This window comes from Lacerta agilis, chromosome 3 (assembly GCF_009819535.1).
Source record: "Lacerta agilis isolate rLacAgi1 chromosome 3, rLacAgi1.pri, whole genome shotgun sequence".
Classification (NCBI taxonomy): Eukaryota; Metazoa; Chordata; class Lepidosauria; order Squamata; family Lacertidae; genus Lacerta; species Lacerta agilis.
Genome location: NC_046314.1, coordinates 66,708,501 through 66,723,941, shown reverse-complemented (window position 1 = coordinate 66,723,941; position 15,441 = coordinate 66,708,501). Strand labels below are relative to the sequence as shown.

The window sequence follows — 15,441 nt, the reverse complement described above, 5'->3', positions numbered from 1 at the left end:
TGTTTTAATTTGTGGTGACTTGCTTTATTGGCAACATTACATTCCTGCTGCTTTGTTTTGCGTCTCTTAATCCACTTTTTCCTTTGAGCTTCTTTGAATAGCTTGTCTTAAGCACTTGCTGTTAGTGACTTCAAATGTTGTTCTCGTGGGGAGGAAGGCAGTGTACATACATTGCAATGAAATAAATAAAATTGGGTCATGCCAAAGGATACTCTTCTGAAACAGGGTGACCATGTGCCCTACTTTACGGAGGGCAGTCCTCTATTTGAAGACATCCTCTGCATGAGGCCTCCCCAGTCAAAGGGAGAAAAGGAGCCTTGAAGTTGCCCATCCACATTTAGCATGTGGACAACACATGGGTCACGTGGCTATAGTCTTGTGGTGAGATGTGCTGCATTTTTATTCATATTATAGTACTTCTAAATGTTAGTATATGCACACTTTACGCAAATGTGTGTCTTTTTCACACTTACTTTGGGTGATGCATGCCCTCTATTTGGCAATATTTAACTGAATACCTACTACAAAAACTCTGAAAGCACTAGGATTTGGTAAACAAGACTAAACTGAGAAACAGACAAATCAGAAGATCAGATTTTTTTATTTTTTTTAAAAAAACACCTGGATCTTTCCCACTTATGCAGAAAGAAGATGTAGGTCAAATGTTGACAGCAATTCTTTTAAATCGCTTCAGGACTGTCTGTTGTGGGTAGCAATTCAGAAATCCAATGAATTAGCTAGCTAACTAAACTACCCACCTGCTACCCCCCCAAGCCTAAGACTTACTTACTTTCTTGCAGTTTGTCTGTCTCCCTGCCTCCCTTTCCTCTTTGGCCAAGCTCTAATATATGAAGTGAGCTGGGTTGAAAGAAAAGCACTTGTACACAAGGTTACAGAAGAGTAAAGCCATGGATGGAGATAGACTTCAGTAACCCTCAGTCATGCATTCCTTTTGCTGTTGGAATAAGCCCAGCCCTTTCTACATAATCAGAGCAGATCCTTGTTTCAACATGAAATCCATCAATCAATTTCAGGTTTGTTTGTTTTTAAATAAAAGCTCCTCATTACACAAGTGGACCTGCCACCATCACTTCTGATGGTGCTCACCAGGGCAAGACGATTTGAACACATTCCACCAATCCTGGCCCAACTGCACTGGCTGCCAATTAGTTTCTGAGACCAATTCAAAGTGCTGGTTTTGACCTATAAAACCTTAAATGGCTCAGGACCCCAATACCTCTAGGACCATCTTTTCCCATATGAACCTACCCAGACCCTGAGATCATCTTCTGAGGACCTTCATCATGTGCATCCTCCATGAGAGGTCTGGAGAGTGGCAACATGAGAACAGGCCTTTTCTGCAGTGGCTCCCCATTTGTTGCATGCTTTCCCCAGGGAGGTTTGGCTGGTGCCTTCATTATACACCTTTAGGCGCCAGGCAAAACATTCCTCTCTTCAACCAGGCCTTTGGCTGATTGACATCCATCCAATACCCTTTTAAATGTGTTGTGGGAGGGGGAATTATTGGTTTGTTTTTATTCTTTTTTATTATGTATTTTGTGTTTTTTATCTTGTATTTTTATGTTGTGAGATCTACTGATGAAGGCCAGTATAATAATAATAATAATAATAATAATAATAATAATAATAATAATAATAAGATGTTGTTGCTGTTGTTCTGAGAGCCCGAGAGTACTAAAAATAGAACAGTAAGCTACAATTTCTTGTTCAGATGTATTTAGACCTAAGTGTTGGCTCTAGGCTATCAGATCACAGTGCAGAAAAGAAAGGGATCCAAAGCTTTTCAGAAAAGGACTTTTACAATTAATCAGTACCTCCATCATATATCACATATGACTCTGTAGTTCCCGTCACATCTGCATCAAGCCCTGAGAATGTATCTATGGAAAGAAGAAGACATTGGAATGATGAAGCAGGTTCCCCTTTGCCCTAGATATTTCCTAACAACAGTGCACCCAGTGCAAAGCTCCCCCCCCCCCCCCGGATACAAATGGATGACAGATAATCACTTGTATGGGAGCTAGTAATGGAGCTATGCTCATGAGCAAGCTTGCTCCTATCTGCATAGTTCTATTCTGGTATATTCTGTCCCTTGGTCATGTTAGAAAGTGACAGAATGTTGGGCACTGGGGCTTTTACATATACCGGTAGATTATTGTTAAATGTATGCCTTCCTTTAAAACATTAATTACAGATACCATTCTGCAGCCGTGCAAACGATTATATTTAAACCTCTGACTATAATAGCCTAGTAATATTTGCCATATATTTTTCTACCCAGTGTTATCATAATACATTTTAAAAACCTTGTATTACTTATTTATGGCAAGTCTTCATAAAACAGACTCTAATCCACTACTAAAAAATGTTAATATAAATTTGATTCATGGTAAAGCAAATGGTTATAATGCCTGGCTGATCAAGTTCAATTTTCAGTAGCAAACAAGCAGATGTAAACGATATCTGAGTAATAGCATTGTTTCTGAAGCATAACCAATCTTTTTTCCCTCCTGGTTCTGCCCTTACATTTTATATATTTCAAAAGCAGTTTAATTAATGTAACTGTTGTTTCCATGTCAAAGCAAACCCTGGGGAGCAGGGAGTAACAGAAAAATGGTTCATTATTCTACAAAAGTGTTGCCAGCATTTCTGCTTAAGAGCATATTAACCACATCATTTTCACTTGATGCTTGTCCTCTGACAGTACATCCATCCACTCACTTACCCCCCCCCCACCACCACAAGCTTACAGAAAGTCTATTGGGCATCAATCCAGTGGATTTTGAATGCACTGAACAAAGCTAATTGAGAAAAACACTAGCTTTACCAAGCATCTTTTAAAAAAAAGAAAAAAGAAAAATTAACACAGCCAGCAAATTACTGAAGCTCAGATATGCAGGAAATATGAAAAGACTGGTCCTTTAATACTTTCATGATTATTACTGTTCTTCAAGTTTATAGGCCTATATTTTCCAGTAATGTGATAGCAGCAGTTATAAAAGTGGCATTTAATGGCTTTGTTGACTAAAGTTCCTCAAAGAAGTTGAGCCGTCTGGAGTTTCAGTGCCACATAAGCTTGGGCTCCTCGTGTATCCTCTGACTATAAAACAGAATCATATCTGGTAAAGTCATCTTTATAAATCCTGAGCAGGAAATTGGACCAAAGGGTTAGTAGAACCCACAGCAGCATTTTTCACACCACATTTTCTTAGCCTGTTTGGAAACATGTCAATAGATCGGATTCCTGAGAAATAACAGTGTGTTCTATTGAGTATGTTGCTTTGTTTTTCCATCCTGAGAGAACATTCTGGAACTTTCTTAGCAGGCTAATTTTTACTACATTTGGTAGCAATATACGTAATGTAAGACTCCATCCATCTTCAGATGTGGTTGTTGAGTAGTGATCTTTTTTGCAATGCTCTCTCCATTATTGCTTTTGTCAACCAGCCAGCCTAAGTTCAGCAGAGCTTGTACATTTATCTTTCATGGAAATGTTCATAACACTCCAGGTGCATTGCTACACTGCTCAGGTGTTTCAGTGTGTAAGAAGCAAAAATAGCTCAAGCAGCATTCTGTTTTTCCACACTTCCATCTGAATTACAGGAAAGAGAGCCCTTGAAATCTTGGACTTCTGAACAGGGACAGCTGTTTATTTTGCAGAGCATCAGTCCCTCAATAGATTTGCTTTACTCCATAAATGATATTGTGTGGTTAGCAATGCTAGGGCCAGACCAGCTGGAGAAGTGGTAGCTGAAAAGAATACACACAGAGAGAGAAATCAAATTCCAAAATATTACTTAGGCAGATATCCCCCTAAGCATGTACATATCCAAAGCAAGAAGTCTTTGCACGCTTATTCATTAATTATGGTTTGAGGAGCAGCTCTGATCACATATGTGCACTTACACAAACATTGTGTTCCACAGAGCAGACTCTAAAAATGCAGTATATGTGGAAAGACCCTCACTGATATTGGAGCTCCATATATGCCTCAGAGCTCGCATGGGGCTTGAGATCAGGGACACAAACAAGAGAGAGAAAATAATGGCATAGACTTGGATAACATTTAGCTACGAGTCCTGTATGACCTGGTCCCTGTTTTCTGTCTTGCTCATTCCCACCTGGCCTGAGAAAATGGGGCTCTGACTGACTCCAGCTACAAAGGCAGTGGCAGCGACTACTGATTTAAATTTCATTTAAGTTTCGGTTTTAGTTTATTTATACTGTATGCCATGTTTGCACAGTGAACTGTGCCAAAAGCAGCTCTCCACACGCACCAATATACACCAGAATACAAAACATGTAAAAAAATTAAATTCCAACAAACTAAAATAAGACAAAAATCAACAATTCAATTTTATAATAATATTGCAATGTGCAGAGAAAATCACAAAGGTATTTACTATAACTTGGTTTGGTTCAGATACAATGTGTACAAGGGCTCATGCGAAGCACTACATTTGAAATACTAAGGTATCCCATGGTGCTGGACAGTTGGCTGTTATTTAGTTCCTGGAGAAGAGGAATTGCTTGTTAAGCCACTGTGGGAATTGTAGCTCTCTGAGCGGAATAGGGCTTGGGTGCCCCGCATCCCTAGTGCCTATGGGTAAGACGGCCCTGGTTCCCATGATTCTTTGAGTGCTAATGAACAATAGTACTAATGAACAATAGTAATTTCATTCAGATCTATTCATTTTTAAAACACCCTCAAACAGAGATTACTCACCTAGTACAAATTTGAAGGGGGGGGGGTCATTTCCTTCTTGTTTTTCTTGCTGAGATTCTGCTTCCTCTTTCAGGTTCATGGTCAGCTGCTCATTCATTTCTTTCTAACCTCTTCTTTGTTACCCCAAGTGCTCCATCCTAATCCTGCTGTTGTTCCTTGATACTAAATCCATTTAGTGGCCATTTTTATAAGTAAATCCTTTAGAGTATTTTATTATCCAGCTAAATGCAGAAAGCCATTTCATGATGTGGTGTTCCATGGTGAAGGTGTTGAAATTTGAATGGATATATATATTACGGATGGTGACAAGATAATACACATTCAATGTCCTGACTGCCTTGATATTTATGGAATGGTTAACCTACCATAGTGCATCTTTACAATCATTGATTTGATTCATTAGTCATTTCCCTTGAAGTCTCAAAGTGATTTACAAAAATAAAATTTCAGTGCATAGTACAAAAACAGTCAAAACTAGATTAGCAACACTAGAAATGACCAAGTGACCACTTGGTAAATCAGTCACCTGTACTGACTTGCTAAATTTTACCACACTTCTCCCCACTCCCCTTGGCAACAAATGGGATTCACCAAACTTCTTACCATTTTACCACATTGTAAATTGTGGGCTCCATGATGGCAGCAGCAGGGATATGGTATAAGGCAGACGGTGCTGACCTCAATATCAGGCCTGGGGAATCCATGGCCCTCCAGATGCTGTTGGACTCCAACAACCATCAGCTTCAACCAGCATTGGTCAGGGATAATGGGAGCTGTAGTCCAAAAACATCTTACAACCATAGGCTCTCCTTCCCTGTTCTATACGATAAATGCATTGCATGGGTCAAGTCTGTACCTAATGCAGTGGTTCCCAACCCTTTTTTTGCCCATGCCCCACCTAAGCATCTCTAAAATCCTGATGCCCTCCATGACATATAATTCTAATTATTCAAAAAGTGAACTACTATTCACGTGGAGGAAGCCTAAAAGGCCATTCACTGTTAATAACTCATTCTCAAATTGCCCCCCTGTAGGGCATGTGCCCCATGTTGGGAACCATGACCCTAATGTCTTATCAACAAAGCAGCCAACATTTTGGCATACCCACCTCATTAGGGATGAGATTTAGTTTTACACAACTAAAGACCAGGATGTGCTTCTCCTCCTGGTTTCAAAGGATGGCATGCAATATTCTTCCATCTCTACTAATTCAAGCAACACGGTGATTCATCACAACAGAAACCGGAAGGAAATGGGAGGGGGCACATCTTGGTTTGTTGCTTCATCCATGGCCAGTGTTCATATGAGGTACCTGTCACCCAAATCTTACCTGTCTGCACTGCTACTGGAACTATTTAAAATAAATACCTCCCCTGACCCCCAGTGCAACAGTTGCTGCACAGCCACATACATATACACATAAACTAGCATAAAAGTTAGTACCTTCAGAATTGCATTCAGGCAGACCGTCAAATCCTAATGCAATATTCCCTTCCTCATCATACTCTGCGTAAGTCCCAGGCGGGCAGGTAGGCTGTGGTTTCTCAGTTGGTGGCTCAGTAGTTGTTGGTTCAGGAGTGGTAGGTTCAGGAGTGGTAGTAGTAGTGGCAGTAGTTGTCCTCACAGTTGTTGTTGTTGTTGTTGTTGTTGTTGTGGAAGGAGTGGTTGTTTTTTTAACCATTTCAAGGCCTATCAGTGGCTTCCCTCCTAGGCTGATGATTGGTTTATCTTGTGCATTTGCTACAGGTTTGCTAAATCTCCCATGCCCAAACAACGGCAAACCATCTGGGCTTACGACAGGAGCTCCTTTGGAATCTAAAAGAACAAAATAAGACAAAAATTGACTTCAGATACAGTTAATACCATGAAGTTTTACTTCGTGGCCTTTGAGGGACTACTTGCGGAGGGGGCAGAGGGATTGTTAGGAAGAATAGGTACATACTTCTGTTGCAACAAAGCTAGCAAGATGTAGGGGCCGCCCTGTAACTTAAGAAGAGACTTGCTGAATCGGGCCAAAGGCCCCTTTTGTCCAACATCTTGTTCTCACATGGGCAAACCATATTCTCATAGGAAGCCCACAAACACGACCTGAATGCAGCAGCACTCTCCCCACCTGCAGTTCCCAGCAAATGATATTCATAGGCATGCTGCATTGCTATCTAGAGAATATCAAACACACACACACAATTTCCCATCTTTTTCATAGCTTTGTATTGTATAGATTGCTATGCCAATGGGCTCTATTCAGCTCATCAGATAGAAAAAGTATCAAGTAACTCAGTAGAACAGGGGTAGGGAAGGTGCAGCCTTTCAAATGTTGTTGAACCCCCAGCAGTCCTGGCCAGTATAGTCAATGGTCATGGATAATGAGGGGGTTTGAAGCCCAGTGACATCTGCAGAGCCACAGGTCTCCCCTCCTGTGTTACAAGAACCCATACTCTGAATAACCCATATGCCGCCCCATGTTCATATTGCTGCTTACCAACAATAGTCCGGCCATCTCCTCCTAATTTCACTCTGAGAGGTTTTCCCTGGGAATCTTGGAGGTACCTTCCTTCAACATTCAGCACCAGCCCTCGGTCAAGATCTACAATCTAAAAGCAATGTGTAGATTGAAAGGCTCTCCAACATGAAATAATATAACGTTAAATCTTTAAAAGTATTTTGTATTTTCAAATAAGGTCACCCTACCCACTTTATTCCTTGTGGACCATTTATTATTTTCTGTCCATTTCGCTTTCCGTTAGTACCAGGGACTACTTTATTATTTTGATCTGGTTTTGTGGTTAGATTGGGTCTGCCACCATTTCCTGAAATATATACAACACAACGCATGCATTATCCATTACTTTGTCTATACTCTGTCCATTCAGTGAAATTATAGTTCCAAATATTTATAATAACACAATATTTATTAATTTAATAAAATTGGTATGCTATGAAACTATAAAAAACTATAAAACTATAAAACCCCAAAGCTGTTTAATAAAACATATGTTAACATATAAATGTATTTTATATACATACTTGTACAATATATTCATTTATGAAATAATGCAGGTATTCCATTGGGATGCATGTTAAAAAAGCAGCTTGCAGTGTTTCTAATAGTTAGCATACATACACTGATTAAACTATACGAGCCCAATTACATTCAGTGGGAATAAACTGGATATATGTCAAACACACTGGTACAGATTTGTGATTTTTATGTTCTGACATTAGGGACCACTACGATTTTACTATGGGCTTCTTTACACATTATATTTTGGCATGGGATATTCATATGTCATAGTAGATTTCACCCGCGGATGTTTTTTGTCTGTTTTTCATCAAAATTCTACATACGAGCTAAATATACAGGATTTGTGTGACAAATAATAAATCAATTTAAGGAATAAAATTCAGTTGACCTATCAGGACATACCCTGAATAAATAAATAAAAAACTATGAAAGTCTCTGAATACTCACCCACTAGTGGTCAGGTCTACCTAATATTAGGTTTGAATTGAATAATCTTCTGCAGAAATAGTGAATTAGGACACACTAGTGAGACATTATGAGAGAAATGGCCAGCTGGGAGCAGTGAGATTTGGGGATGGGCCAAAATGAGGCAAGGAATTAAAGAGGCCCTTAGCAAAGTAGGTGAACTGATAGACAGTTTCAGAACAAAACAATTTCCACTGATGGGATCTCAAAACACCACATTTGGGAGCATCTTATAATATCACATTTTCTCCACAAAAGGGTTAGGATGGGAGGAACAGCCAGTTAACAAGCATTAATACAAGCACCACCAATGCATTACCTTGCCTGTTAGGAAGCCTAAGTTGCTGTCGTTGAGAAGGGTTGGATAACCTTGAGTTTTGTGTTCGTTGATTGGAGGACACTGAGGATGAAGAATGTGTTGGAGAAGCAGAGTGACTGGGATGAAGATGAGAAGATCCAGAAGTAGAACCAGAGGAACGTGGTGAAGCCAAGTTCACTTTAGGCAATGTATTCAGTTTGTTAGAAGCCTGGGAAGACCTGGAAGTTAAAGCAGTAGATCTACTCAATGCAGTGTTCGATGTTTTAGAAGTGGGCTGTTCCTGTTCCTCCTCCTCATCTTGTTTGTACACTTCCTCATCAGCAAATTTTGCTTTGGGGGGCAATGCAAGGCTTGGTGTTTTACTTTTATCACCAGCAACATTGTTATTTAGGTTTTGACTGCCCCTAGAAACCGAAGAAGATAACCACTTTGCTGCTGGAGATGTTGGATTTTCCTCCACTTCTGACTGGTCATAATCCTCATAATCATCATCACTGTTTATCAACTGATGTGTTTTAGAGGATGACATTTTGGGAGAAAGTTCAACTTTTGTTGGGGCAGGCTGCAGGAGTCCATATTTTTTGTCTGTCTGAGATGCTGTCCTGGTAGGGACTCTGGAGCCAGATGGATAACGGGGCACTGAAGGATGAGTTTGTCTCAGAGAAGTTGAGGATGATTTTGAAAATAAAGAAGTTTCTTTGTCTATGTCTCTGTTGGAGGTAGATGCTGGCTGAATGGATTTGGATTGATGGGGAGATGCAGGCAATTTATATGCATCAGGTATATCTTCACTAGATGCAATAATCTTTGACCCAGTATGTTTTCCTGGTGACAGACCTAAACCTCTGGAGGAGGTTAAAGACTCTCGCTGACTTGGAGATCTTTGCCCAGATTTACTGGTCTGAGACTCAGAATGCTTTGAAAGAGAGCTGGTCCTTCCCTGAGATATTGTCCTAGAAGGAGAGACTTCTTTGGCAGGTATTGAATAAGAACCCTTCTGTTCCTCTTTATCACTTGCCTCTTTATAATAGTTTCCCTCCAAACTGTCATAATCTCTGTCTTCTAGTTTTTCATTACTCTGGTGGGATGATAGTGTAAGGTGGCTTCTTGAATGTTGCGACTGATCAGTTGATGCTTTTGAGGAATAGCTGGTTTCTGGATGAAGAGTTTTACGGGATAAAGCATGAGACCTTCCCATTAATGGTTTTTTAGACAAAGGTGAGGCTTGCTTCGACTTAGGAGATGTATCTTTACTCTCAAGATAGTCAGGTTGATATTTAGATGCAGGAGGCTGTAAAGGAACTGACTTTTCCATGGATTTCCTTAATAAAGAATCAGAAGATGGAGATGAGCCTCTGGACCTTGAACTATGGCCATTTGTTAACTGAGAAGAAACACCAGAATGATGGTTTGTTCTGCTTAATGAAGGAGATTGGTTAGACACTGAAGACACAGCATCAGAGTGTTGAACTTTAAGTGAAGAATCTGTATCTGTAGCTTCCCGTTCTTTGCTATGGTTTTCTTGTATAACTCTGTGATGATTCTTAGATTCAGCCAGAGAACTCCTCCTTTTGGTATAGTCCATTGAAGAAGATTGTTTAGAAAAGGATGGTGAATAAGCATCAGGAAGAGTTGAAGGCAGAGGACTTTCATCTTCATCCTCCAGTTCTTTGTCTTTATTGAAATTGGACCTGTGATTACTGCCTGATGCCAAACGTAAACTGGACTGAGGTTGAACATTTGAGGACTGTGTAGTAGAGGGGCTTTTGGGGGGTGGAGTCCTGGTACCATACATATTACTGCCTTTGTTGGCAAATCTGTTGGCAGTAAGGGCTGATCTATATTTGAACAAATTAAAGCGTTCAGATGCAGACAAACTTGAAGAGGACCTAGAACTGAATCTAGAAGATGGCCTTCTTCTGTTCTCTTCATCTTCTCCTTCATCGTTTTCACCATTATTAGCATCAGAACCTTCTTTTCCCTCAGCCTTACGTTTAGCAGATGAGCTATGTGAGTGAGGTAAAGTATGAGTAGCAGCAGCAGCAACCGCAGAAACTCTCGGATCTCGTGGCACATGGCGGTTAGAGTGCAGGAGAGGCCTCGTTTGCACAGATGCAGATGAACTGCCCTGAGGAGAAGAGAGCCTAGAACCTGGTCTTTGCTCTCTCTTTTCTGTTTCTTTGCTTTTATCAGCGTCAAAAGCATCACTGGTATCAGGGGGAACTAGTTTATAAGAGGGATGGTATGAATGACTTTGAGAATTTGTGGCTGCAGATGATACAGAAGGAAGGAATGGTTTTGTGGGATGATTCTGAACTACCTTCCGAGATCCAGATGGCTGCTGATTTGAATGTGAAACTGAATGCTTAACATCTGGAGGTTTCGGTTTTTCCTCTGCACTGTCAACTTGATCATTACTTTCATTATCAACCGGCAGAATATCCAGTGTGACTTCATGGGAAGAAGGTAGTTTAGAGCTGCCCCGATGCTTATCAGTGCTTGCCTGCCCTGTTCTTACAGGTGTGCGTGACCTATGAGGTGTTTTACCTGAGGAAATGACAGGGTGTGGAGGTTTAATTGGGGAGTGTGGCTTCACACTGCTCTTAACATCCTGATTTTGTGGCTGCACTGTTGCAGCTTCTTTGGAGTGATTGTGGTCAGCAGTGTCTTCTCTGGAGAGAGAATCGGTTTCTAGCTCTGCTCCCTTTCTAGAAGACACCTGAGACTTGGTAGGGACTCTGCTCCCAGCTAGGAGTTTATTCTTTAAGTCAGAAGCAGAACTTTTTGAATCTCTGCCACCAAGAAAAGTGGATGAATGACCCATAGTTTGCTTAGAGGAAGAGGACGGTGATGAGGCAGAAGAGGTGTGAACAGAGGAAGAAGGTGAAGAATTCTTAGATGCTTCCGGTTCCAAATCCGCTTCAATATTTGTTTGTTGATCAATATTTGATTCACCTATATTGGCTACAACAGAAGAGAGGGGCAGGGGGAGGGAAGGAGATTAAACATCTATAAAAGTAACCAACTGTTATTAAAAGAAAATGAAAATAGCTTGCCTAATGAAACATTCTGGCAGCAATCCCAAACCATGTTTTAAATTGGGGTGATTCAAAGCCCTTGTCCTTAATCTACGGTTCTCATTCACATAGCCATGGAATAAACACAGTAATGAATATTCATAAATAGTCAAAAATGGACAATTTGAAATGTGAAGTTATGAGGTTGCATTTTAAGACAAATTTTTAATTTGAAATGTGACAGCCTAAGACTTGTAAGCTTTTTCATTTGTTTTGCTTGTTGCAGGAATCAGTTGTGAAATGTCAAAAATTAAATGCCACTGCATGCCAAAAACTAAATGCCATTGTGGATCAAATCTATCTGTCTCAGAGACAAACAGAACAATTCAAACAAGGAAGCAGTGAGGTTCTCAATCAACCACCACATCCCAAGTCCTGCAATCTCAAGCCAGCCAGGGTGCAAAGACTGTGGCTCGGTGCCTGGAGAGACACTGCCAGGCAATACACAATAATGAGTGAGGTGGACCTCTGTCTTGGTAAATGGCCATTTCAAATATTCAACAGATTTGGAAGCGCATGCGCGCACACACACACACACGTGCACAAACACACACACAGAATACTTTAAAATTGTTATGCCAGCACCAGGCTAGTCCCCTCACAGAATCTGCAGGGCTTATATACAGTTGAAGAAACAGCAGTGGTAGCTTCCTACCTAGCTGGCCAAAGCTAGGGCCTCCATGGGTGGAGCTACCCCACCTTCCAATTTGGCAGCACTCCTCTCTGCCAATGGAGGCCAATGTAGAGGCGACTATGCACCATCCTAACCAGCCACCAACACAGGATTGTACTCTAAATGCAACTGTAGAATTCTGATGAGAATGTTCGTTTCTACACTGAAATCTAATATACCTTAGCCAACTTGTAGAATGTTTACATGGTCCATCTCTCTATTATTAATGAGAAATTAGCAAGTTGCTTTATGTACATTTTGGAAGGGGGGGAAAGACCCCCAAACATCTACAGCTATGGTCTCTACAGATGCAGGATCTGGGACAGATGCTACTCCCTTTACTCTAACTCCAAACCCAGCAGATGCTCATGCCTAAGAATTAAATGTCTTAGTGTCCCCCCAAACAAGGTGGGGCGGGGGAGAAACTGTTTCCCCCTGCATACACCTGAAACAAAATGCTCAGCCATATACTAAAGAACCATTGAAAAGAAAAGGCACCACTCCAGAGCGATCCAATGGTTTTTAATGGAAGATAGGGCAAAATAGCAAAGAGGAAATTGGCTGGTTGAACTGTGACAACATCATACTTACTTGCTGGCATCACAACACTGAAGGCTTTAGACTGAGGCCCTTGGCCCCTCCTGTTTGCGGCGCGAATTTTGAAAATATAGCGCTCCCCAGGCTGCAGATCTTCCACTAGGGCGGATGTTGTATCTCCCGGGTAGGAAATGGACTTTGCTCCGAAGGGCTTGAGAGCGGGGGCGTATGAGAGAATGTATTCTGAAATGATTTGGCAGACGGTTGGAAGGAGGAAACTGAAAACAATCCTGTTTCCAGCGGATAGACTGTATGGGTAGGATGAATTAGAACGTGCATTACTAAAATTAATACACTGGCAATGCACGTCAAGTCAACAGCTGGGGCATGAAAGACATCATATACATAGTAAGTTGAGCAAACATTCCGTCAGCCTTTATAGTTGCAAATGTCCAAATATATTTAACTAAATACCCAACTCTCTCACTCACTATTTATCATTTATATTACCGCCTCTACCTTGGACATCATAAGATTTTGCAAATAACACAGTGAACCAGCTGCTTATAAAAAATAAGAGTTGATAAAAGGCACATAGCCCATGGCTATATATTAATACTGCTAGCCCTATGGCCCATGGGCTTAGATAGGCTTGCCAAGCCTCTGAGGTTGGCCTGCCATGCCACTTTCAATGAACCATGCCCACCTTCCCCAGGTAGGTTCAACATCATATGCCATCAAGCATGGGAAGGTTTAAGCCAGATGTTGACTCTTAACTCTTCCAGCTATTGCTTGAAGTGTCAATCATTTGATATCTTAGAACCTTACACCTCAACCAGCCCTAAATGTAAAGATAACCAAGAACGGCTCCATGTCATTTTTAGAGTTGCATTTAGATATTGCTATTACCTTTTAAAATTATGTGTTGTATCCAACGAAGTCATCCCATTCACACAAGTACTTCTGCTTGCAAAACAGAACTTCTCTTTCCTCTTCCTTCCTTGTGCGCCAGCCCCCAAATCTGTTGTAGGGGTTCCACCAACCCTCTGAAGCAGATTTGCAGAAGGTAGGGAGGAAGAGGAGAGGGAAGAGAAGTTCTGTTTTGCAAGCAGAAGTCAGTGTGCAGATGAGATGACTTCACTGGATACAACCCAGTGCCAATAGCAATGAAGATGTGCTCCTTTCTGCACTGCCAAGGTAAGGCAAAAAAACCCCCAAAAAACTATAGGCAACATGAGAGCAGCCCACACCATAGCTGCTGGCTCCTCCTCATGCCAGCATCATCCCTCTCAGAAACTGGGGCACAACTGACACAAGACATTGGCACTTCCTCAACAGCATGGGAAGCAGCAGGGCTTCAGATCAGGAATCAATGAGAAGAGACAAAGCTAACTGGAGAAGGAAGGGAATAAGTAGGTTAGGACAGTATTTTTCCTCTCTGTTCCATTCCTTTCTGTTGCCACTTGACTCATCTGGTGTTTGTGCTCACACTGCTTCACTTTGGAGTTTGGCTTCACACTAGCAAGGATGGAAGGATATGTCAGTTTTGATTCTTTCCGTTTCTCATTTTTCCAATCTTAAATTCTCCAGGTTTCTGCCACTATTTGTGTTTGTTTTTAATCCTCATGAAATTTCATCAGCATTTTGATGAGAATTTCTTAGAATAAACGCATTTCTGTATGCAGTTTTGAGTAACGTACACATTTTTGCAAGCAAACCATTTTTCTAATAGAATTTGTTTTTGTATGTTATTTTCACCTATGTATTAATTGTTATACACCCTCCCTAATATATGCATTTTTGTAAATGTTAGTTTGCTGGAGAACAGAACTGCAAAATTAAGAGATGTGTGAATTTCAAAAGATTACTGTATTTTGGTTCCCATATTTTGGAAAGTGAAAATTTGACATATTTCCCTTTAGATGCAAATTGAATCAATCAGTTTGTAAGAGTCATTAATGCCCTCCCCCAACTCTACATTCACCCCAAAGAAAGATCACATGGATGGGAAGTTAAAGATGAAATGGTGAAGGAGACAATGATTAATTGGGCAATTGATTTGGGGAAAACTATACAGTTAAAACAATGGGAAAAATTGTGGAAGTATTACTGGAAATTTACGGCTTCAGAGGAGATCAAAGAAAATATGATTAAAATGTTTTATAAATGGTATATCACTCCGGTCAAATTACATAAAATGTATAAAACTAAAGATAATCTATGTTGGAGGTGCGGAAAGGAGACAAGGACATTCATACATATGTGGTGGCACTGTGAGAAATCAAAATTTTCTGGAATCAGGTTTTTGAGGAAATTAAAAAAATATTGAAATATAATATCAAGAAAAAATGCAGAAGCTTTTTTATTAGGGATATTGGACAAAGGAATAAAGAAAGAGGATGGGAAACTCTTCCTTGACACAATCGCTGCGGCAAGATTATTAATTGCTATGCATTGGAAAAAACAAGAGATTCCAAATATTAGAGAGTGGCAGGAGAAATTATTTAGTTATTTAGATTTGGCCAAATTAACGGAATTAATTAGAGGAAGTAGCAATCAAATTTTGTCAAAGTTGGGAGAAATTTGGTGAATATATGA

The 15,441-nt window shown here is 40.5% G+C and overlaps 1 protein-coding gene across 1 annotated transcript in view; it reads right to left on the bottom strand.

Annotated features, from left to right (window-relative positions):
- FNDC1 (fibronectin type III domain containing 1) overlaps positions 1–15,441 on the bottom strand; it is a 53,612-nt gene that overhangs the window by 30,547 nt on the left and 7,624 nt on the right. Inside the window, exons 5-10 of the mRNA XM_033144101.1 lie at positions 12,898–13,086; positions 8,557–11,520; positions 7,439–7,557; positions 7,230–7,341; positions 6,191–6,562; positions 1,836–1,901 (exon numbers count right to left, since the gene is read on the bottom strand). Coding sequence (XP_032999992.1) covers positions 1,836–1,901; positions 6,191–6,562; positions 7,230–7,341; positions 7,439–7,557; positions 8,557–11,520; positions 12,898–13,086 — 3,822 coding nt within the window. The remainder of the gene's footprint in view (positions 1–1,835; positions 1,902–6,190; positions 6,563–7,229; positions 7,342–7,438; positions 7,558–8,556; positions 11,521–12,897; positions 13,087–15,441) is intronic.